The sequence below is a fragment of the Staurois parvus genome, unplaced genomic scaffold (assembly GCF_062004578.1).
Source record: "Staurois parvus isolate SC_StPar_1 unplaced genomic scaffold, SC_StPar_1.0 ptg001208l, whole genome shotgun sequence".
In the NCBI taxonomy this organism is placed as follows: Eukaryota; Metazoa; Chordata; class Amphibia; order Anura; family Ranidae; genus Staurois; species Staurois parvus.
The window spans coordinates 653,993-678,510 of record NW_028319004.1 but is presented as its reverse complement, the minus strand read 5'-3'; the positions used below and the strand labels follow the sequence as shown (position 1 = coordinate 678,510).

General features: G+C 50.4%; 1 protein-coding gene across 1 annotated transcript in view; it reads right to left on the bottom strand.

Annotated features, from left to right (window-relative positions):
* Positions 1-24,518, bottom strand: part of LOC149438170 (uncharacterized) — a 98,414-nt gene that overhangs the window by 36,302 nt on the left and 37,594 nt on the right. Inside the window, 2 exon segments of the mRNA XM_089660186.1 lie at positions 767-2,670; positions 15,772-15,904. Of these exon segments, the coding sequence (XP_089516312.1) occupies positions 767-2,670; positions 15,772-15,904 (2,037 nt within the window).

Genomic DNA, 24,518 nt, shown 5'->3' with positions numbered 1-24,518 from the left:
ACCACACATAATATCGCCCTTCAAAGTGAAAACAGAAACGATTTGCACAAAATCAAAGAGTAGCAATATTTTCCGGTGGATCCCATCTACCCAGACCCCATATGTAGACATAGAACAACAAGCTGTGTTCCCTCTCGTGCCGCACTCCTCCAACCACCCAAACCCACACAGAAGCCAAGGGAAATAATGAGAAGAATGTTCCCTCCTAGTTTGGGGCGGAGTTCTCCTTCCCTCCTGTTGGGGGATGGGAGAAGGATGGACTGAAGACAGAGAGATGCTTCGGGGTCACCACTGTTCTGTAGAGCCTTGAAATGAAGGACATCAACTTCAGAAGTTCTTGTTGTCTGTGTAAAGTTCCCCGATAACGAGATCTGGGCTCTCCCGGCTTCTAGCTCTGTAACCCGCTATATCATTATCAGGAAACGCAACTCCGACACCCAAGAAGGGCTGAAGTTGTGTCCTTCATTTCCAGGATCTACTGACCACTCTGCACCCCGACATTTACTCCACTTCATCCATGTCTTTGGGGGCCTCTCATCTCCTTATCAACTGTTTCTTCCATGATGAAGATCAGCCATGGAGTATATCTGAGGTGTATATCAGGGTGTGCTTCTTCCCCACATGAGAGCTGGGATGTCCAGCAACATTCATGTAGAAGACATTTCCCGCATGCAAGGCACTAATACACCTCCAGGGTTGTGTGGGACCCCTGATGTACAGGAAGACAGGACTTCAGCGAGGAACATTTCCCTCACTCAGGACAGGAAAGTGGCTTCTGCCCCGTGTGAGATCTCTGATGTTTGGAAAGATGGAACTTCCGTGAAAAACATTTTCCACACTCAGGACAGGAATATGGCTTCTCCCCCGTGTGAGATCTCTGATGTATGTAAAGATCGGAATTCTGTGAAAAACATTTTCCGCACTCAGGACAGGAATACGGCTTCTCCCCTGTGTGAGATCTCTGATGTGTGTAAAGATTGGACTTCCGTGAAAAACATTTCCCACACTCAGGACAGGAATACGGCTTCTCCCCTGTATGAGACCTTTGATGTCTGTAAAGACTGGACTTAGCTGAAAAACATTTCCCACATTCAGGACAGGAATATGGCTTCTCCCCCGTGTGAAATCTCTGATGTCTGTAAAGATGGGACTTCTCTGAAAAACATTTCCCGCATTCAGGACAGGAATATGGCTTCTCCCCCGTGTGAGATCTCTGATGTTTGTAAAGACTGGACTTCTCTGAAAAACATTTCCCGCATTCAGGACAGGAATGTGGCTTCACCCCCGTGTGAGATCTCTGATGTGTGTAAAGACTGGACTTCCCTGAAAAACATTTCCCGCATTCAGGACAGGAATGTGGCTTCTCCCCCGTGTGAGATCTCTGATGTGTGTAAAGATTGGACTTCTCTGAAAAACATTTCCCGCATTCAGGACAGGAATACGGCTTCTCCCCCGTGTGAGATCTCTGATGTTTGGAAAGATAGGACTTACGTGAAAAACATTTCCCACACTCAGGACAGGAATACGGCTTCTCCCCCGTATGAGACCTTTGATGTCTGTAAAGACTGGACTTATCTGAAAAACATTTCCCACATTCAGAACAGGAATATGGCTTCTCCCCCGTGTGAAATCTCTGATGTCTGTAAAGATGGGACTTCTCTGAAAAACATTTCCTGCATTCAGGACAGGAATATGGCTTCTCCCCCGTGTGAGATCTCTGATGTTTGTAAAGACTGGACTTCTCTGAAAAACATTTCCCACATTCAGGACAGGAATGTGGCTTCACCCCCGTGTGAGATCTCTGATGTGTGTAAAGACTGGACTTCCCTGAAAAACATTTCCCACATTCAGGACAGGAATGTGGCTTCTCCCCCGTGTGAGATCTCTGATGTGCGTAAAGACTGGACTTCTCTGAAAAACATTTCCCGCATTCAGGACAGGAATACGGCTTCTCCCCCGTGTGAGATCTCTGATGTTTGGAAAGATAGGACTTAGTTGAAAAACATTTCCAGCACTCAGGACATGAATAAGGCTTCTCCCCCGTGTGAGATCTCTGATGTATGGAAAGATAGGACTTAGTTGAAAAACATTTCCCACACTCAGGACAGGAATACGGCTTCTCTCCCGTGTGAGATCTCTGATGTGAGTAAAGATGGTTCTTAGTTGAAAAACATTTCCCACACTCAGGACAGGAATACGGCTTCTCCCCCCTGTGAGATCTCTGATGTATGGAAAGATAGGACTTAGTTGAAAAACATTTCCCGCACTCAATACAGGAATACGGTTTCTCCCCCGTGTGAGATCTCTGATGTATGTAAAGATAGTACTTAGCTGAAAAACATTTTCCGCACTCAAGACAGGAATACGGCTTCTCGCCCGTGTGAGATCTCTGATGTGTGTAAAGATAGTACTTAGTTGAAAAACATTTCCCGCACTCAGTACAGGAGAAGCTCTTCTCTGTTGGAAGGCCGGCCCAGTCCCGCACAGTCTGAGGTTCCTCAGGATACGAGGAATCCGATGGTCCATCTACACTGGGTGGTGCCGGATGGACATTGGAGGGAGCCGGGTTTTCTCCTGGACTATACTGTGTGATGTCCTCATCTTCTACTTTCCAGTCTGGAGACAAAGTGAGACAATCCTCGGAGGTTTTCCTCATCTCCCAGCCCTGGACTAAAATACAAAGACAAAGAGGATTACTAGACAGGAGCTGATTGGTTCCCCCAAACCAGGACTCCGCTCACATCAGGCAACTCGGTCTCTGAGGAGCTTACAATTCCACCCTCAAGGGAACTAGGAAATGGCTCCTCTGACCTCCTACCAGGTCATTTCTTTACTCATGGACCTTAGTCAGAGAGTGAGGAAACAACCAGAACTGTCTTTTATAGGAGGGACAGTGATGAGGGGATTATAGGACGAGGGGCCCCACCCCCTCTATCACTCATCGCCATCTTCCCAACACAAGAAGTACTGCACTTCCTTATTTACTCCATGATTTAGTCATGAAGAACAGCGGGGCTGAGCCCCACCAGAGGTCAGAGAGTGAGGATGGGGGGAGAACAACCAAGATGAAGACTGGACTGATCCTGAAGACCACCATCATTGGGGTATTGACTCCTCCCTCATTATCACTTTCTGTTTAAGGGTCCAAAGCTGGAGGATGTTATCACATTATTATCACCATGTAAAATCTGTGCTCCAATCATATCATCCAATATAAAATGTTCAGCTGGGATGAAATGGGGAGAACAAAAGAGAATCCATATTATGTGTATATATAGCAGTGGGGGGAGGGGGAGAGCAGAAGTCAGGAGTATATAATGTACAGCATAGAGTATATAGTGCAGGGGTCAGGAGTATGTAATGTACAACATGGAGTATATAGTGCAGGGGTCAGGAGTATGTAATGTACAACATGGAGTATATAGTGCAGGGGTCAGGAGTATGTAATGTACAACATGGAGTATATAGTGCAGGGGTCAGGAGTATGTAATGTACAACATGGAGTATATAGTGCAGGGGTCAGGTGTATGTAATGTACAACAGAGTATATAGTGCAGGGGTCAGGTGTATGTAATGTACAACATAGAGTATATAGTGCAGGGGTCAGGACTATGTAATGTACAACATAGAGTATATAGTGCAGGGGTCAGGAGTATGTAATGTACAACATAGAGTATATAGTGCAGGGGTCAGGAGTATGTAATGTACAACATAGAGTATATAGTGCAGGGATCAGGAGCATGTAATGTACAACAGAGTATAATGCAGGGGTCAGGAGTATGTAATGTACAACATAGAGTATATAGTGCAGGGGTCAGGAGCATGTAATGTACAACATAGAGTATATAGTGCAGGGGTCAGGAGTATGTAATGTACAACATAGAGTATATAGTGCAGGGGTCAGGAGTATGTAATGTACAAGTTATATAGTATAAGGGTCAGGACTCACAGTATTAGTATTCTGTAATCAGTGGAAGTTTAAATGTTTACTGTAGACAACATGTAGAGGTGAGCTGGGATTAAACTATCATGAAACAGGTTAGATTGGAGGTGAGCAAATCCTTGGACAGAGGGGTGGCGGGGGACGTGGTACACTTGGACAGAGGGGTTGGCGGTGGACGTGGTACACTTGGACAGAGGGGTTGGCGGTGGACGTGGTACACTTGGACAGAGGGGTTGGCGGTGGACGTGGTACACTTGGACAGAGGGGTTGGCGGTGGACGTGGTACACTTGGACAGAGGGGTTGGCGGTGGACGTGGTACACTTGGACAGAGGGGTTGGCGGTGGACGTGGTACACTTGGACAGAGGGGTTGGCGGTGGACGTGGTACACTTGGACAGAGGGGTTGGCGGTGGACGTGGTACACTTGGACAGAGGGGTTGGCGGTGGACGTGGTACACTTGGACAGAGGGGTTGGCGGTGGACGTGGTATACTTGGACAGAGGGGTTGGCGGTGGACGTGGTATACTTGGACACAGTTCCCCCAATGGCTAATGTGTAAGGTAAAGTCTATGGGATGGAAAAATCTGAATGCAAATGGACGTGGTACACTTGGACAGAGGGGGTGGCTGCGGATGTGGTACACTTGGACAGAAGGGTGGCTGTGGACTTGGTATACTTGGACAGAAGGGTGGTGGTGGGGGTTGTATACTAGGACGGGGGGGGGGGGGGCGGTGGACGACGTGGTATACTTGGACAGTGGGGTGGCGGTGGACGTGGTATACTTGGACAGAGGGGTGGTGGTGGACGTGGTATACTTGGACACAGTTCCGCACACACGGCTAATGTGTAAGGTAAAGTCTACGGGATGGAAAAATCTGAATGTAAATGGATAGAAAACTGGCTAACAGATTGTATTCAGAGAGTAGTGGTTAATGATTCATACTGTGAATGGTCTGGGGGTGTCAGTGGGGTACCCCAAGGTTCAGTGTTATTCGTGGGGTACCCCAAGGTTCAGTGTTATTCGTGGGGGCCCCCAAGGTTCAGTGTTATTCGTGAGGTTCCCCAAGGTTCAGGGTTATTCGTGGGGTTCCCCAAGGTTCAGGGTTATTCGTGGGGTTCCCCAAGGTTCAGGGTTATTCGTGGGGTACCCGAAAGTTCAGTGTTATTAGTGGGGTACCCCAAGGTTCAGTGTTATTAGTGGGGTACCCCAAGGTTCAGCATTAGTGGGGTACCCCAAGGTTCAGTGTTATTAGTGGGGTACCCCAAGGGTTCAGTGTTATTAGTGGGGTACCCCAAGGTTCAGTGTTATTAGTGGGGTACCCCAGGGTTCAGTGTTATTAGTGGGGTACCCCAGGGTTCAGTGTTGGGACCCTTACTTATTAATATATATAAACAATATGGGGTGTGAGATTATAAATCCCATTCCAGTCTTTGCAGATGACACCAAGCTGTGCCGGGGAATAACGTCCTTACAGGATGTCTCCAACTTACAAGCCGACCTCAATGCTCTGTGTAATTGGGGGACTATGGGGCCAATGAGGGCTAATGGTGATAAATGTAAGGTTCTGCACTTGGGGGCTAAGAATATGCATCATACATACTAGGGGGGTACAACTGGGGGTGCAATGGTGGAGAAGGATCTGGGCAGTCAATGGTGATGGATCTGAAGGGGTCAATGGTGGAGAAGGATCTGGAGAAGTCAATTGTGGAGAAGGATCTAGGAGACAATGCTGGAGAAGGATCTTTGGGGGGACAATGCTGGAGAAGGATCTGTGGGGGGACAATGCTGGAGAAGGATCTGTGGGGGGTCAATGTTGGAGAAGGATCTGGAGAAGTCAATTGTGGAGAAGGATCTAGGAGACAATGCTGGAGAAGGATCTTTGGGGGGACAATGGTGGAGAAGGATCTGTGGGGGGCCAATGGTGGAGAAGGATCTGTGGGGGGCCAATGGTGGAGAAGGATCTGTGGGGGGCCAATGGTGGAGAAGGATCTGTGGGGGGCCAATGGGGGAGAAGGATCTGTGGGGGGCCAATGGGGGAGAAGGATCTGGAGAAGTCAATGGTGGAGAAGGATCTGGAGAAGTCAATTGTGGAAAAGGATCTAGGAGACAATGCTGGAGAAGGATCTTTGGGGGATCAATGCTGGTGAAGAATCTGTGGGGGGGTCAATGGTGGAGAAGGATCTGTGGGGGGCCAATGGGGGAGAAGGATCTGTGGGAGTCAATGGTGGAGAAGGATATGTGGGGGGTCAATGGTGGAGAAGGATATGTGGGGGGTCAATGGTGGAGAAGGATCTGTGGGGGGTCAATGGTGGAGAAGGATCTGTGGGGGGTCAATGGGGGAGAAGGATCTGTGGGGGGGTCAATAGGGGAGAAGGATCTGGAGGAGTCAATGGTGGAGAAGGATCTGTTGGGGGTCAATGGTGGAAAAGGATATGAGGGACTGTCAGGGATCGCGGCGGCAAGCTGGTCTGCGCAAGCGCAGAACGCCGATTCATTCTAGCCGGCGGGCACTAGGACCTGGGCGGCCGCACATGTGCACTCCCGATCGAGGATGCTCGCCTGGCACCAATGACAGGGCGCACTATTTAAACCTGCCCAGCACAGACTCTCATTGCCGTATGGTCTTGTATCCTGTGTATCTGCTGATTAACTTGTTACCGACCCTGCCTGATCCTGACCTCTGCCGACTTCTCCTGATCCTGACCTCTGCCGACTTCTCCTGATCCTGACCTCTGCCGACTTCTCCTGATCCTGACCTCTGCCGACTTCTCCTGATCCTGACCTCTGCCGACTTCTCCTGATCCTGACCTCTGCCGACTTCTCCTGATCCTGACCTCTGCCGACTTCTCCTGCTCTGACCCCTGGCTCATTTGACTTCTCTCCTGGATACTCCTACTGATCTTAACTCCTGTTACTGAACCCGGTGAGTGACCTGATTACTCTTCGCCTGCTGCCTTGTACTACGCTGACCCCACTGTTACCGATCCGGCCCATCTGACCACGCTCACTACTCTGCCATCCATCCATCCTGCACAGATCCAGTCATCACGGCTCCAGCCTTCCAACCTCTTCACGTCAGGCTCTCTACCTGCATATACCTCTGGCGGATCCCTCTACCACGGTGTACTCAGGGGCCGCAACCTGGTCACTGTCTGCTCCAAGTCCATCCCCACCATCAGGGGCCCTGGTGAACAAGCAGACTGGGACTTAGACTCCACGCTCCTGGGAATCCTGTCCTGTGGACTGCTAGAGGTACTGCCAGGCGGTGTCTGACAGAACCATACGGCCATGACTGAGCCTGGAAGAGGGCCATCCCCACTGGAGAACATATGTCAGCATCTGGCGGCACTAACTCAAGCCATCAAAATGCTGCAGGAGGGTTACACACACCTCGAGAACCGGATTCAGATGTTAGCCGCACCAGCTGCTCCATCCCAGAGCACGAGTTCTCCTTCTGCAGCCATAGAGCCTTCAGAACCTCCTGCCCGATCATTAGTCACGTTGCCTCCACCGGAACCCCGCGTACCATTGCTGGAACGTATCAGCGGGGACCGAGCTAAATTCAGGGCCTTCCGGATCAGGAGAAGTCAGCTGTATTTCAGCCTGCAGCCACGGACATTTCCTTCTGAATCGGTGAAGGTGGGGTTCATCGTCTCTTTACTCCAGGGCGAGCCCCAGGCCTGGGCTCACTGACTAATGGAGACCCACGATCCCCATCTGGAGACCGTGACAGACTTCTTCAATGCGATGGCAGTCCTATATGACGATCCGCAGCAGGCAGCATCCGCAGAGACGGCCCTGTACTCCCACAGACAGGGCCGCCGGGCAGCGGAAGAGTACGCATCTGAGTTCAGACGCTGGATGGGGGACACCCGGTGGAATGATGCCGCACTACATCACCAGTTTTGCATGGGCTTGTCCGAGTCCCTTAAGGACGAGTTAGCCAGGGTGGGCCTACCTGACTCTTTGGAAGATCTCATCACCCTGGCCATACAGATTGACCGCAGACTGCGGGAACGCAGGTTAGAGAGGTCCAACTCAGGGCAGAGACCCACGTGGGTACTTCCCCGTGCTGCAGTCCAATCCCTGCCAGGAGGAAGCCGGAACTTGGAGTCTGAGGAGATGCCAGAACCTATGCAGCTCGGATTGGCACGACCATCGTTGTCAGTGGAGGAACGCCAGAGGCGCCGGGTGAACAACCTCTGTCTTTACTGCGGGGAAGCAGGTCATGTGGTGCGTTCTTTCCCAGCAAAACTGGGCAAGTGTGCTTCTGTTTTTTCCAACGTATCCTCCAAATGTTCTAACCATTCCAATTACTTAGCCATACCCATTTCTTTTCAGCTTCCAGGAAGAACCGTGTCAGCAACAGCAATTATTGACTCCGGGGCATGTAGTTGCTTTGCCGATTTAGATTTTGCCAACCGACAGAGGATCCCCCTCCAGATCAAGGAATGTGGGCTTAATATCTTTTTGGCTGATGGGTCACGCATTAAGTCAGGATTAGTAGACCGCGAGACCCCACCTATCTGTACTACGGTGGCTAACCATCATCGAGAGTTCCTCCGTCTAGATGCCATTGCATCCCCTCTGTTCCCAGTTATCCTAGTACTCCCTTGGTTGTGGGCACAATCCCCAGATTGATTGGAAAACTGGGTCTATCCAGTTCCTATCACCTTATTGCCAGGAACATTGTCACGCCCCGACCTCCTTGACTCCCCAGTCTCTCCTATGTATTCATGGGGACGCCAAGCTCATTTCCCCGGCCTACCACGACTATCTAGACATGTTTAGTAAACGGAGGCAGACATTCTTCCTCCACACCGAACCTACGACTGTCCCATCGACCTCCTACCCGGATCTGAGATTCCTTTCAGACGGATATTCCCCCTATCGGAGCGGGAATTGGGGATACTCAAGGAATACATTGATGATAACCTCCAGAAAGGGTTTATCTGCCCCTCCACATCACCAGCCGGAGCAGGAATCTTTTTTTTTTATCAAGAAAAAGGACAAATCCCTAAGGCCCTGTATCGATTATCGTGACTTAAATAAGATTACGATAAAGAATCATTATCCCCTTCCCTTGGTTCCAGAACTATTCCAAAGGTTAAAGACAGCAGCCGTGTTTACTAAATTAGATTTGTGGGGCGCGTATAACCTGGTCCGCATACGGGAGGGGGACAAGTGGAAGACCACATTTCGCACTAGATTTGGGCACTTTGAGTACCTTGTCATGCCCTTCAGACTTTGCAATGCCCCAGCTACATTCCAACATTTCATTAAGGACGTATTTAGAGACTAACTGGACATTTTTGTGGTCGTTTACTTGGACGATATTTTGATCTTCTCCTCTTCTTTGGAAACCCATAGGGGTCATGTCAAACGGGTGTTGGAACATTTACGCCAACACGGGTTGTATGCCAAAGCTGATAAATGCAGCTTCGAGCAGAACAGCATTGCATTCTTGGGGCTGATCATCTCCACCACGGGGGTTGCGATGGATCCCCAAAAGGTCTTGGCAATTTTAGAATGGCCAGTACCCACGGACAAGAAGGGCGTGCAACGCTTCATAGGGTTTGCAAACTTTTACAGAAAGTTCATCAAGAACCAAGCAGGGGGCCCGTTTCTGGTGGACACCTGAGGCTCAAGCAGCATTTGAGACATTGAAGGAGCTGTTCACTACTGCCCCCATCCTTAGTCACCCTGATTCCTCTCTGCCATAGATTCTGGAAGATGATGCTTCTGAGAACGCAGTGGGGGACATTCTGTCCCAGAGAACTCATGCACCCAGTGGCATTCTTCTCAAGAAAACTCACATCAGCAGAAAGGAATTATGACATTGGAGACCGGGAACTCCTGGCTATCAAAAACGGCACTGGAAGAGTGGAGGTATCTGCTGGAGGGGTCCACACATCCAATCTTGATTTTCACAGACCACAAGAATCTGGAGTACTTGAGGACAGCCAAATGCCTGAGACCACACCAAGCAAGATGGGTACTTTTCTTCTCCCGATTTGTGTTCCACATTACATATAGACCCAGGTCCAAGAATACAAAGCCCGATGCTCTCTCTACAGAGCAAGGAAGGTCTCTTTTGGAAAGAAGGGCAAATTGTGGTACCCGAGGAGGTCCAAACCTTAGTTCTGGGGCACTGCCATCACCATACACTGGCAGGCCATTTTGGAATTGCAAAGATCCTAGAGTTACTCTAGCATACGTTCTGGTGGCCAAGCATGGCTAAAGATTGTGCCTATACCTGACTGGCCATGGCAGATGATCTCCATGGATTTTTATAGTGGAGCTTCCACCATCTCAAGACCATTCAGCGATTTTCGTAATTGTGGATCGCTTGTCAAAGATGGCCCATTTCCTGCCGCTAAAGAACCCACCCTCGGCTCTGGAAACGGCACAAATCTTTGTGAAAGAAGTGGTAAGGCTCCATGGAATTCCAGAAGATATTGTCTCAGACCGAGTGGTCCAGTTTACATCTAAAGTCTGGAAAGCATTATGCGAGGTTTTGGGAATCAAACTGTCCTTCTCGTCTGCCTACCACCCACAGACAAATGGGCAGACGGAAAGGACGAACCAGACGTTGGAACAGTACCTGAGATGCTACAAATCTTTCCTCCAGGATGACTGGCTGGCGCTCTTGCCATTGGCTGAATTTGCGTACAATAACACAAATCATTCTGCTACAGGGCAATCCCCATTTTTTGCCAATTACGGGTGTCACCCCACGTTTTTACCTGACCCGATTCCTGAAAGCCCAGTCCCCGCTACGCAAAATATGCTGTTTTTTTTTCTGCCAATAACAAGGTGCTTCAAGAAGCTGTTGCAAAGGCCCAGGAGGACAGCAAAAGGGCTTTCGACAGAAGAAGAGCTGAACTAAGCCTGCAATCGGGGGACCAGGTCTCGCTAGACTCTACCAATATGAGGATGTCTTCTCCTTTGAAAAAACTGGGGCCGAAATTTAAGGGTCCATTCCGGGTGAAGCGGAAAATCAATGTAGTGGCGTATGAACTGGCACTTCCAGGAACTTTTAAGATTCACCCAGTTTTCCATGTGTTGCTACTGAAGCCAGCAGTGCCAGATCCCTTCCCGGACCGAAGGTCCAGACCTCCGGAGGCCATAACCATTAATGAACAAGAAGAATTTGAGGTTGAAGCAATCATAGATTGCAGGAAAAGAGGCGGCCAGACACAGTTCCTGATTAAGTGGAAGGACTATGGTCCTGAGGAGAATTCGTGGGAGCCGGCCCAGAATGTTCACGCCCCTAGAATTGTCCGGGAGTTCTATCGTAGCCACCCATGGAGGAGAGATTGGTTGGGCATCCGGAGGATGCCCGTGGGGGGGAGCAATGTCAGGGATTGCGGCAGCATGCGGGTGTGCGCATGTGCAGAACGCCGATTCATTCTATCCGGCGGGCACTAGGACCTGGGCAGTGGTGGCCGCGCATGTACACTCGCGATCGCGGATGCTCGCCTGGCACCAATGACAGGGCACAGTATTTAAACCTGCCCTGCACAGACTCTCATTGCCGTATGGTCTTATATCCTGTGTTCCTGTGTATCTGCTGATTGACTTGTTACCAACCCTGCCTGATCTTGACCTCTGCTGACTTCTCCTGATCCTGACCTCTGCTGACTTCTCCTGATCCTGACCTCTGCTGACTTCTCCTGATCCTGACCTCTGCTGACTTCTCCTGATCCTGACCTCTGGCTCATTTGACTTCTCTCCTGGATATCCCTATTTGATCTGACCTCCTGTTACTGAACCCGGCGAGTGACCCGACAACTCTTTGCCTGCTGCCTTGTACTACGTTGACCCCACTGTTACCGATCTGGCCCATCTGACCACGCTCACTACTTCTGCCATCCATCCTGCACAGATCCAGTCATCACGGCTCCAGCCTTCCGCCTCTTCGCGTCAGGCTCTCTACCTGCATATACCTCTGGCAGATCCCTCTACCATGGGCAGGTGTACTCAGGGGCCGCAACCTAGTCACTGTCTGCTCCAAGTCCATCCCCACCATCAGGGGCCCTGGTGAACAAGCAGACTGGGACTTAGACTCCACGCTCCTGGGAATCCTGTCCTGTGGATTGCTAGAAATACCGCCAGGAGGTGTTTGACAGGGACAGTGGTGGAGAAGAATCTGATGAGGGTCAATGGTGGAGAAGAATCTGTGAGGAATCAATGGTGGAGAAGGATCTGTGAGGAATCAATGGTGGTGAAGGATCAGGGGGGGGTCAATGGTGGAGAAGGATCTGGGGGGGTAAATGGTGGAGAAGGATCTGGGGGGGGGGGGTCAATGGTGGAGAAGGATCGGGGGGGGGGGGGGGTCAATGGTGGAGAAGGATCGGGGGGGGGGGGTCAATGGTGGAGAAGGATAGGGGGGGGGGGTCAATGGTGGAGAAGGATCGGGGGGGGTCAATGGTGGAGAAGGATCGGGGGGGGTCAATGGTGGAGAAGGATCGGGGGGGGTCAATGGTGGAGAAGGATCGGGGGGGGGGGGACAATATTGGAGAAGGATCGGGGGGGGGGTCAATGGTGGAGAAGGATCGGGGGGGGGGTCAATGGTGGAGAAGGATCTGGGGGAATCAATGGTGAAGGATCTGGGAGGATCAATGGTGGAGAATCGGGGGGGTTCTGGTAGATTACATGCAATGCAAAGCTACGGGTTCTAAAGCAAGCAAAATCCTCTCTTGTATTAGGAGAGGTATAGACTCCAGAGAGAGAGATATCACCCCCTCCCCCCCCGGTACAAATCATTAGTAAGACCTCATCTGGAATATGCAGTTCAGTTTTGGGCTCCAATTCACAAAAAGAACATTGGGGAACTAGAGAAGGTACAGAGAAGGGCAACCAAACTGATACGAGGCATGGAGGAGATCAGCTATGAGGAGAGATTAGAGGAACTGAATGTATTCTCTACTGAGAAGAGGAGATTAAGGGGGGATATGATCTCCACGTATAATACATAAGGGGGGGGATATGATCTCCATGTATAATACATAAGGGGGGGATATGATCTCCATGTATAATACATAAGGGGGGATATGATCTCCATGTATAATACATAAGGGGGGATATGATCTCCATGTATAATACATAAGAGGGGGATATGATCTCCATGTATAATATATAAGGGGGATATGATCTCCATGTATAATACATAAGGGGGGATATGATCTCCATGTATAATACATAAGGGGGGATATGATCTCCATGTATAATACATAAGGGGGGGATATGATCTCCATGTATAATACATAAGGGGGGATATGATCTCCATGTATAATACATAAGGGGGGATATGATCTCCATGTATAATACATAAGGAGGATATGATCTCCATGTATAATACATAAGGGGGGGATATGATCTCCATGTATAATACATAAGGGGGGGATATGATCTCCATGTATAATACATAAGGGGGGGATATGATCTCCATGTATAATACATAAGGGGGGGATATGATCTCCATGTATAATACATAAGGGGGATATGATCTCCATGTATAATGCATAAGGGGGATATGATCTCCATGTATAATACATAAGGGGTGATATGATCACCATGTATAATACATAAGGGGGATATGATCTCCATGTATAATACATAAGGGGGGATATGATCTCCATGTATAATACATAAGGGGGATATGATCTCCATGTATAATACATAAGGGGGGATATGATCTCCATGTATAATACATAAGGGGGGATATGATCTCCATGTATAATACATAAGGGGGGGATATGATCTCCATGTATAATACATAAGGGGGGGATATGATCTCCATGTATAATACATAAGGGGGGATATGATCTCCATGTATAATACATAAGGAGGATATGATCTCCATGTATAATACATAAGGGGGATATGATCTCCATGTATAATACATAAGGGGGGGATATGATCTCCATGTATAATACATAAGGGGGGGATATGATCTCCATGTATAATACATAAGGGGGGGATATGATCTCCATGTATAATACATAAGGGGGATATGATCTCCATGTATAATACATAAGGGGGATATGATCTCCATGTATAATACATAAGGGGGGATATGATCTCCATGTATAATACATAAGGGGGGATATGATCTCCATGTATAATACATAAGGGGGGATATGATCTCCATGTATAATACATAAGGGGGGGTATGATCTCCATGTATAATACATAAGGGGGGGTATGATCTCCATGTATAATACATAAGGGGGGGGTATGATCTCCATGTATAATACATAAGGGGGATATGATCTCCATGTATAATACATAAGGGGGGGATATGCTCTCCATGTATAATACATAAGGGGGGGATATGATCTCCATGTATAATACATAATGGGGGATATGATCTCCATGTATAATACATAAGGGGGGGATATGATCACCATGTATAATACATAAGGGGGATATGATCACCATGTATAATACATAAGGGGGGATATGATCTCCATGTATAATACATAAGGGGGGATATGATCACCATGTATAATACATAAGGGGGGATATGATCTCCATGTATAATACATAAGGGGGGATATGATCTCCATGTATAATACATAAGGGGGATATGATCTCCATGTATAATACATAAGGGGGGATATGATCTCCATGTATAATACATAAGGGGGGATATGATCTCCATGTATAATACATAAGGGGGGATATGATCTCCATGTATAATACATAAGGGGGATATGATCACCATGTATAATACATAAGGGGGATATGAGCTCCATGTATAATACATAAGGGGGATATGATCACCATGTATAATACATAAGGGGGGATATGATCTCCATGTATAATACATAAGGGGGGATATGATCTCCATGTATAATACATAAGGGGGGATATGATCTCCATGTATAATACATAAGGGGGATATGATCTCCATGTATAATACATAAGGGGGGATATGATCTCCATGTATAATACATAAGGGGGGATATGATCTCCATGTATAATACATAAGGGGGGATATGATCTCCATGTATAATACATAAGGGGGATATGATCACCATGTATAATACATAAGGGGGATATGAGCTCCATGTATAATACAAAAGGGGGGGGATATGATCTCCATGTATAATACCTAAGGGGGGGTTGCTGTAGGAAAGTCCTGGATTCTTTCTTGGATACACAGAATATAACTGGATATAACATTTATAGGGAAATTTGATCCAGGGAATATCCGATTGCCTCTCGGGGGGTCAGGAAGGAATGTTTTCCCCTGCAGGAGCAGATTGGATCGTGCTTTGCTGGGATTTTGCCTTCTGGTGGATCAGCTGTGGGTGTCGGATTATAACTTTTATTTTTAATGGTACAACTAGATGGACTGTCTTTTTTCAGCCAGACTAACTATGTAACTATGTAGGTCCCACACCGCTGCCTCCCATCTCCTGAGACTGCACTCAGTGACTTGGGTCTGAGACACTACAGACATATCCCTCCACCCGGCACAGGTGACAAATACTGGGAGAATTGCTATGTCACCACCATGAGGAATAAGATCAAAAGCACATGTCCAGGTGCCTAGGTCTAGTAATGTCTATGGTGAAAATGAACATTTTGCTGCCAGCTGAACCCCAGAACCTCCATAAATCCAGTCTAGATACATAAATTGTGTCTGCAGCACAAAGGAAGATTATCCGAGAGAAATCCAGGAATACAGGACGGGGAACACAGCTCAGGAAAGTGACCAGGGGATTACAGGCTGATATCACCCAGCCCCCGCCCTACTCTGGACCAATCAGTGAGCAGTATGGGTGGAGGAATGGATTTAGTGTTCATGACCCACCTGTGCTGATCTCTGTAGGAGTGTCCTCCTCTATAAATGTCCCCGTTATTCCATCCTCCTCCATAGACTGCTGATCATCCCTCACATACGCCTCTTCTTCTTCTGCTTTCACCTCAAATTCTATATCGATTGGATCTCCACTCTAAATCAAGGAAATGAGAGAAAATATCACCTAAAAAATCCACACATCATCTCTACAAGTCCATGTTCTAGATGCTCCGCCCCACCAACCTTGTAATACTGAGGGATGGTGTGACCTTCCTGTGTGGAATCCCGGGAATACAGAGGACGGGGACATCTCTCTGGTGGGTTCCTGGTATTAGGTGGCTCCATCATATCCTTGTGTCCTTCTGAAAACTCCTCCATCACTCCATACTCCTCATCCTCCTCTTTATACTCTTCTTTAACATCAATATTATCATCCCCGAGGATTCCACTCTGAACATTCAAAAGTAAATTCAATGTAACAAACACCCTTGAGGAACAATCACTAATAGTTATGATTTATACACATCTACCTGATGATGTTCTGCATAGTTGTGATCTTCCTGTGTGGAATTTCGGGAATACAGAGGAAAGGGACATCTCTCTGGTAGGTTCCCATGACTGGATCCATCTGTAGGAAACACACACACTGACTGAATCCATTGTTTCTATGTGTTTATCAGATGATGGGGGATCTAGGTGGATCCTCCGTACTGCTCTCTCCTTTACAATAAAGTCTCCTCTTACCCGGTGATGTGAGGGGCGGCTGATTGTCCATCATGACGTCCTTGTAGAGATCCTTGTGTCCTTCTAAATATTGAGTATCATCATCTGCTGGAGATAAAAGACGTCACAGTGACCATGGAGGAAGAGGACGGACATGACTATGGAGGCAGAGGATGGAGAGGACTATGGAGGAAGAGGACGGACATGATGGGGGGTTACTGGGTGTAAATAGAACATAACATCTTATTACTGTTTTATGACTGTAGCCTGTGTCTGGTCTGTTTGAGAATCATCCCCCATATTCATCTGATCCTTATCAGTTCCTAATTGGGGAGGAGATGAGTGCTCATTTGGCCATCTCCCTATAAATTTAAATCAGCTGTTGGGGGAGATCACGGATGGGGGGGCACAGTCACTGATGGGGGGAGATCACTGATGGGGGGGGGGGGCACAGTCACTGATGGGGGTGCTGCTTTTCAGTGAGTGCTGCGTTGATGGAGTGCTAAGAAGCAGTTGAACTAAAGCAGGAGAACTCAAGCAGAAGGAAGATACAAGTAACTCTCCTGCATGCTGGACAGACTGCAAGCAAACACCCCAGAAAACATCTCTTACAAGTCTGAGTCCCACTCCGTGTACCTTTCATATGTCCCCTCTACTCCTCCTTTTCATATTACTTTCCTGCATTCCCAAAATCTCACTTCTTAACCCCTCTGCTCCACCCCAAAACATGTACATCTCCCCCACACTGGCATGAGGGAAGGGACTGATGATTATGTTATTGATCTTGATGGAGAAGTCGGGGGGGGGCATGGGCTGGAGGGAATACTAAGAGCTCAGTTTTGGAAAGATTGAGTTTGAGGAAGTGGAGTGACATCCATGCCGATATGTCACTTAGTAGGTTAGTAATGTGAGAGGAGACTGAAGGGGTGAGGTGAGGAGAAGACTGAAGGGTTGAGGTGAGGAGGAGACTGAAGGGGTGAGGTGAGGAGGAGACTGAAGGGGTGAGGTGAGGAGGAGACTGAAGGGGTGAGGTGAGGAGGAGACTGAAGGGGTGAGGTGAGGAGGAGGACTGAAGGGGTGAGGTGAGGAGGAGACTGAAGGGGTGAGGTGAGGAGGAGACTGAAGGGGTGAGGTGAGGAGGAGACTGAAGGGGTGAGGTGAGGAGGAGACTGAAGGGGTGAGGTGAGGGGTAGAAAGATAGATTTGTGTGTCATCAGCATAGAGATGTTACTTAAAGCCATGGGAGTTTATCAAGTGACCAAGGGAGGAGGTGTAGATGGAGGATAGGGTCCAAGGACAGAACCTTGAGAGACCCCTACAGAGAGAGGGAGTAAAGAGGAGGAGGCAGAGGTTATAGGTAACACTGAAGGAGCGCTGCGATAGGAAGGAGGAGAAGGAGGAGAACTAGGAGAGAGCAGAGTCTAGGAGGCCAAGAGAGTGGAGTTTTTTAAGGAGGAGGGGGTGGGTCAACCGTATCAAAAGCCGTAGAGAGGTCAAGTAGTAAGAGTACAGAGTGGTGGCCCTTGGCTGGGATGAGTACGGAGTGGTGGCCCTTGGCTGGGATGAGTACGGAGTGGTGGCCCTGGGCTGGGATGAGTACGGAGTGGTGGCCCTGGGCTGGGATGAGTACGGAGTGGTGGCCCTGGGCTGGGATGAGTACGGAGTGGTGGCCCTTGGCTGGGATGAGTACGGAGTGGTGGCCCTTGGCTGGGATGAGTACGGAGTGGTGGCCCTTGGCTGGGATGAGTACGGAGTGGTGGGCCCTTGGCTGGGATGAGTACGGAGTGGTGGCCCTGGGCTGGGATGAGTACGGAGTGGTGGCCCTTGGCTGGGATGAGTACGGAGTGGTGGCCCTTGGCTGGGATGAGTACGGAGTGGTGGCCATTGGCTGGGATGAGTACGGAGTGGTGGCCCTTGGCTGGGATGAGTACGGAGTGGTGGCCCTGGGCTGGGGTGAGTACGGAGTGGTGGCCCTGGGCTGGGGTGAGTACGGAGTGGTGGCCATTGGTTGGGGTGAGTCCAGAGTAGTGGCCATTGGTTGGGGTGAGTCCAGAGTAGTGGCCATTGGTTGGGGTGAGTCCAGAGTAGTGGCCATTGGTTGGGGTGAGTCCAGAGTAGTGGCCATTGGTTGGGGTGAGTCCAGAGTAGTGGCCATTGGTTGGGGTGAGTCCAGAGTAGTGGCCATTGGTTGGGGTGAGTCCAGAGTAGTGGCCATTGGTTGGGGTGAGTCCAGAGTAGTGGCCATTGGTTGGGGTGAGTCCAGAGTAGTGGCCATTGGTTGGGGTGAGTCCGGAGTAGTGGCCATTGGTTGGGGTGAGTCCGGAGTAGTGGCCATTGGTTGGGGTGAGTCCGGAGTAGTGGCCATTGGTTGGGGTGAGTCCGGAGTAGTGGCCATTGGTTGGGGTGAGTCCGGAGTAGTGGCCATTGGTTGGGGTGAGTCCGGAGTAGTGGCCATTGGTTGGGGTGAGTCCGGAGTAGTGGCCATTGGTTGGGGTGAGTCCGGAGTAGTGGCCATTGGTTGGGGTGAGTCCGGAGTAGTGGCCATTGGTTGGGGTGAGTCCGGAGTAGTGGTCATTGGTTGGGATTGGTGCGGAGTAGTGGCCATTGGTTTTAGCAGTTAGTAGATCATTAGTGAGTTTTAGGAGGGCGGTGTTAGTGGAGTGTAGTGAGTGAAATCCAGACTGTAAAGGGTGAAGAAGGTTGTTGTCGGTGAGGGAGGAGCTCAGGCGATTGTAGACTAAGCGTTCTAGGAGTTTAGAGGTAAATGGCAGCAGGGAGATGGGTCTTAAGTTGTTCAGGTTGGTGGGGTCCAGGGAGGGCTTGTTAAGTATGGGAGTGATGTGCGCATGCTTTAGAGGGGAGGGGAAGGCACCAGTAGAGAGGGAGAGATTGAAGATGTGAGTGAGGGAGCATAGGATGGAAGAAGAGGGTGACCTTAGTAGTTGTGAGGGGACAGGATCCAGGGGGCAGGTAGTGAGATGGACTTCTGAGAAGACCTTAGTGACCTCTTCAGTAGTAGCGAGGTCAGAAGAGGAAAGTGTTGAGGGAGGTTTAGTATAAGGTATGCTAAGTGGGATGGATGTCTGTGCAGTGGAGATGTCCCTACAAATTGCATCAATCTTGTTTTTGAAATATTTTGCAATCTCATAAGCAGTGAGTGAGGTACTGGGTGGAGGTGGAGAAAGTAGAGAGTTAAAAGCAGAGAAGAGATGATAAGGACTGGATGACAAGGTATTGATGAGAGTGACAAAGTCGTCTTGTTTGGCAGCATGGAGGGAGGAATTGTATGTGAAGAAAGCAGATTTATATCAGGTGAATACTTGCTGAGATTTGGATTTACACCACAATCGCTCCAGCGCACGACTGTCTCTTAAGATGTCTGGTGTGGTCAGTCTACCAGGGATGTAATGGTCGGGGCCTGATGCTTCGTGTTGTTAGGGGAGCAAGGGAGTCTAATGTTGATGACAGTGAACTGTTGTAGACAGCAGAGGGCAGGTCAGGGCAGGACAGGGGAGAGATTCTGTCATAGAGTTGGTCAGTTGCAGAGTGGAAAGGAGCCGGGTTCAAGTTGTGAAGGTTTCTGCAGGTAATTGTTGGCTGCTTGGAGGGATAGATGTTTGAAGACGAGGAGACTGTGGAGGTGAAGAGATTGTGATCAGAGAGAGGAAAGGGGGTGTTTGTGAGGTTGTAGGGAGTGCAAAGATGGGAGAAAACAAGGTCTAATGTATTCCCATCAGAGTGAGTGGAGGACGGTATACATTGTGCTAATGCAAAAGATGAGGTTATGTTGAAGAGTTGGGATGTAGCCGGGTTGTTCACATTAATGGGGATGGTAAAATCTCTGAGAATGATAGCGGGTAGTTCAGAGGAGAGAAAGTAGGGTGTCCAGGCGGAGAAATCATCAAGAAAGCGGGACACGGGTCCAGGAGGCCGATAGATCACTGCAATCCTCAGAGAGATCGGAGAGAACAGCCGGATGCAGTGAGTCTGGAAAGAAGAGAAGGATAGAGAGGGAGGGTTAGGGAGGACTTGAAAGGTGCTCAGTGGGGATAGAAGCAAACCAACCCCAACACCTTTCTGACCACTGGGTCTGGGTGAGTGGGTCCAGATGAGGCCTCCATAGGAAAGTGCTGCGGGAGAAGCAGAATCTGCTGCTTGGAGTCAGGTTCCTATAATTGCTAGTAGAAGAGGTTAGGAGAAGGAGGGTGCCTGGTGTGGGGGTGAGATAGTGGAGGACCAGGGTTTAGGGAGATATCCCCAGAGGTTAGGAGAAGGAGGGTGAGGAAAGTAAGATGGGAGCGGGATGTACATGAGTGCACATGCCTTCCAGTGCTGGTGTTTGGGTCAGCAGGAGAGTGAAGTATCAGCAGGAGGCGGCCTCCACTCAGTATCCTCCACCCCTCTCTGCCAATCCCTCCAATCAGTGTCCTCCACCCACCTCTGACAATCCCTCCACTGGCCTCCACTCAGTATCCTCCACCCCTCTCAACCAATCCCTCCACTGGCCTCCAATCAGTGTCCTCCACCCCTCTCTGTCAATCCCTCCACCGACCTCCATTCAGTATCCTCCACCCCTCTCTGCCAATCCCTCCACTGGCCTCCATTCAGTGTCCTCCACCCCTCTCTACCAATCCCTCCACTGGCCTCCATTCAGTGTCCTCCACTGGCCTCCACCCCTCTCTGTCAATCCCTCCACCGACCTCCATTCAGTATCCTCCACCCCTCTCTGCCAATCCATCCACTGGCCTTCACTCAGTATCCTCCACCCCTCTCTACCAATCCCTCCACTGGCCTCCATTCAGTGTCCTCCACTGGCCTCCACCCCTCTCTGCCAATCCCTCCACTGGCCTCCAATCAGTGTCCTCCACCCCTCTCTACCAATCCCTCCACTGGCCTCAATTCAGTGTCCTCCGCCCCTCTGCCAATCCCTCCACTGGCCTCCATTCAGTGTCCTCCACCCCTCTCTGCCAATCCCTCCACTGGCCTCCACCCCTCTCTGCCAATCCCTCCACTGGCCTCAATTCAGTGTCCTCCACCCCTCTACCAACCCCCCCCACTGGCCTCCATTCAGTGTCCTCCATCCCTCTCTGTCAATCCCTCTACTCAGTGTCCTCCACCCCTCTGTGTCAATCCCTCCACCGGCCTCCATTCAGTGTCCTCCACCCCTCTCTGCCAATCCCTCCAATGGCCTCCAATCAGTGTCCTCCACCCCTCTACTGGCCTCAATTCAGTGTCCTCCACCCCTCTCTGCCAATCCCTCCACTGGCCTCCATTCAGTGTCCTCCACCCCTCTCTGCCAATCCCTCCACTGGCCTCCATTCAGTGTCCTCCTCCCCTCTGCCAATCCCTCCACTGGCCTCCATTCAGTGTCCTCCTCCCCTCTCTGCCAATCCCTCCACTGGCCTCCACCCCTCTCTGCCAATCCCTCCACTGGCCTCCACCCCTCTCTGCCAATCCCTCCACTGGCCTTTACCCCTCTCTACCAATTCCTCCACTGGCTTCCATTCAGTGTCCTCCACTGGCCTCCACTCAGTATCCTCCACCCCTCTCTGCCAATCCGTCCACTGGCCTCCAATCAGTGTCCTCCACCCCTCTCTGCCAATCCCTCCACTGGTCTCCACCCCTCTCTGGAAATCCCTCCACTGGCCTCCACCCCTCTCTGGAAATCCCTCCACCCCCCTCTGCCAATCCCTATACTGGCCTCCATTCAGTGTCCTCCACGCCTCTCTGCCAATCCCTCCACTGGCCTCCATTCAGTGTCCTCCTCCCCTCTGCCAATCCCTGCACTGGCCTCCATTCAGTGTCCTCCTCCCCTCTCTGCCAATCCCTCCACTGGCCTCCACCCCTCTCTGCCAATCCCTCCACTGGCCTCCACCCCTCTCTGCCAATCCCTCCACTGGCCTCCACCCCTCTCTGCCAATCCCTCCACTGGCCTCCACCCCTCTCTGCCAATCTCTTCACCGCTCTCTGCCAATCCCTCCACTGGCCTCCACCCCTCTCTGCCAATCCCTCCACTGGCCTCAATTCAGTGTCCTCCACCCCTCTACCAACCCCCCCACTGGCCTCCATCCCTCTCTGTCAATCCCTCTACTCAGTGTCCTCCACCCCTCTGTGTCAATCCCTCCACCGGCCTCCATTCAGTGTCCTCCACCCCTCTCTGACAATCCCTCCACTGGCCTCCACCCCTCTCTACCAATCCCTCCACTGGCCTCCATTCAGTGTCCTCCACTGGCTTCCACTCAGTTTCCTCCACCCCTCTCTGCCAATCCCCCCACTGGCCTCCAATCAGTGTCCTCCACCCCTCTACTGGCCTCAATTCAGTGTCCTCCACCCCTCTCTGCCAATCCCTCCACTGGCCTCCATTCAGTGTCCTCCACCCCTCTCTGCCAATCCCTCCACTGGCCTCCATTCAGTGTCCTCCTCCCCTCTGCCAATCCCTCCACTGGCCTCCATTCAGTGTCCTCCTCCCCTCTCTGCCAATCCCTCCACTGGCCTCCACCCCTCTCTGCCAATCCCTCCACTGGCCTCCACCCCTCTCTGCCAATCCCTCCACTGGCCTCCACCCCTCTCTGCCAATCCCTCCACCCCCCTCTTCCAATCCCTCCACTGGCCTTTACCCCTCTCTACCAATCCCTCCACTGGCTTCCATTCAGTGTCCTCCACTGGCCTCCACTCAGTATCCTCCACCCGTCTCTGCCAATCCGTCCACTGGCCTCCAATCAGTGTCCTCCACCCCTCTCTGCCAATCCCTCCACTGGCCTCCACCCCTCTCTGGAAATCCCTCCACTGGCCTCCACCCCTCTCTGGAAATCCCTCCACCCCCCTCTGCCAATCCCTATACTGGCCTCCATTCAGTGTCCTCCACCCCTCTCTGTCAATCCCTCCACCGGCCTCCATTCAGTGTCCTCCACCCCTCTCTGCCAATCCCTCCAGCGGCCTCCATTCAGTGTCCTCCACCCCTCTCTGCCAATCCCTCCACCCCTCTACCAATCCCTCCACTGGCCTCCATTCAGTGTCCTCCACCCCTCTCTGCCAATCCATCCACTGATCTCCATTCAGTGTCCTCCTCCCCTCTGCCAATCCCTCCACTGGCCTCCACCCCTCTCTGCCAATCCCTCCACTGGCCCCCACCCCTCTCTGCCAATCCCTCCACTGGCCCCCACCCCTCTCTGCCAATCCCTCCACTGGCCTCCACCCCTCTCTGCCAATCCCTCCACTGGCCTCCACCCCTCTCTGCCAATCCCTCCACTGGCCTCCACCCCTCTCTGCCAATCTCTTCACCCCTCTCTGCCAATCCCTCCACTGGCCTCCACCCCTCTCTGCCAATCCCTCCACTGGCTTCCCGTTGCTCAACGGATAAAATTTAAAACTCTGACTTATAAAGCCATTTATAAATCCGCCCCAAATTACATCACCGATCTTGTCTCTAAATATCACCCAAACCGTCCTCTCCGCTCCTCGCAAGACCTCCTACTCTCTAGCTCCCTTGTCTCCTCCTCCCATGCTCGTCTCCAGGACTTCTCCAGAGCTTCCCATCCTATGGAACTCTCTACCCCAATTTATCAGACTATCGCCTACTCTGCTCACTTTTAGGCGATCTCTGAAAACCTCTCTCTTCAGGGAAGCCTATCCTGCCCTCCGCTAATAATGGAATATTCTATTCTTCCAACCAGTCCATCCCCCACAGTTACAATGTTTGGTACCACTAGCCCCTCCCTCCGAGATTGTAAGCTCCCAGGATCAGGGCCCTCCTATCCCTCTTGTATTGATCTGTATTGTTGCTGTATTGTCTCCCGTTATATTGTAAAGTGCTGAGCAAACTGTTGGCGCCATAAATCCTGTATAATAATAATTACCTCCTCTACTGCCATGTCCAGCAACCTCTCCGATCTCCTTCAGACCGCATGCAACTTTGTGTCTTTATTCCATATCACTTCCTGTTTGTACCTGACATCACTTCCTGTCTGTCCTCTCTGTATTCCATAGAGAAGTCCTGTCTGGGTAGTACAAATGAGATCACCATCTTGTGGAGTTCA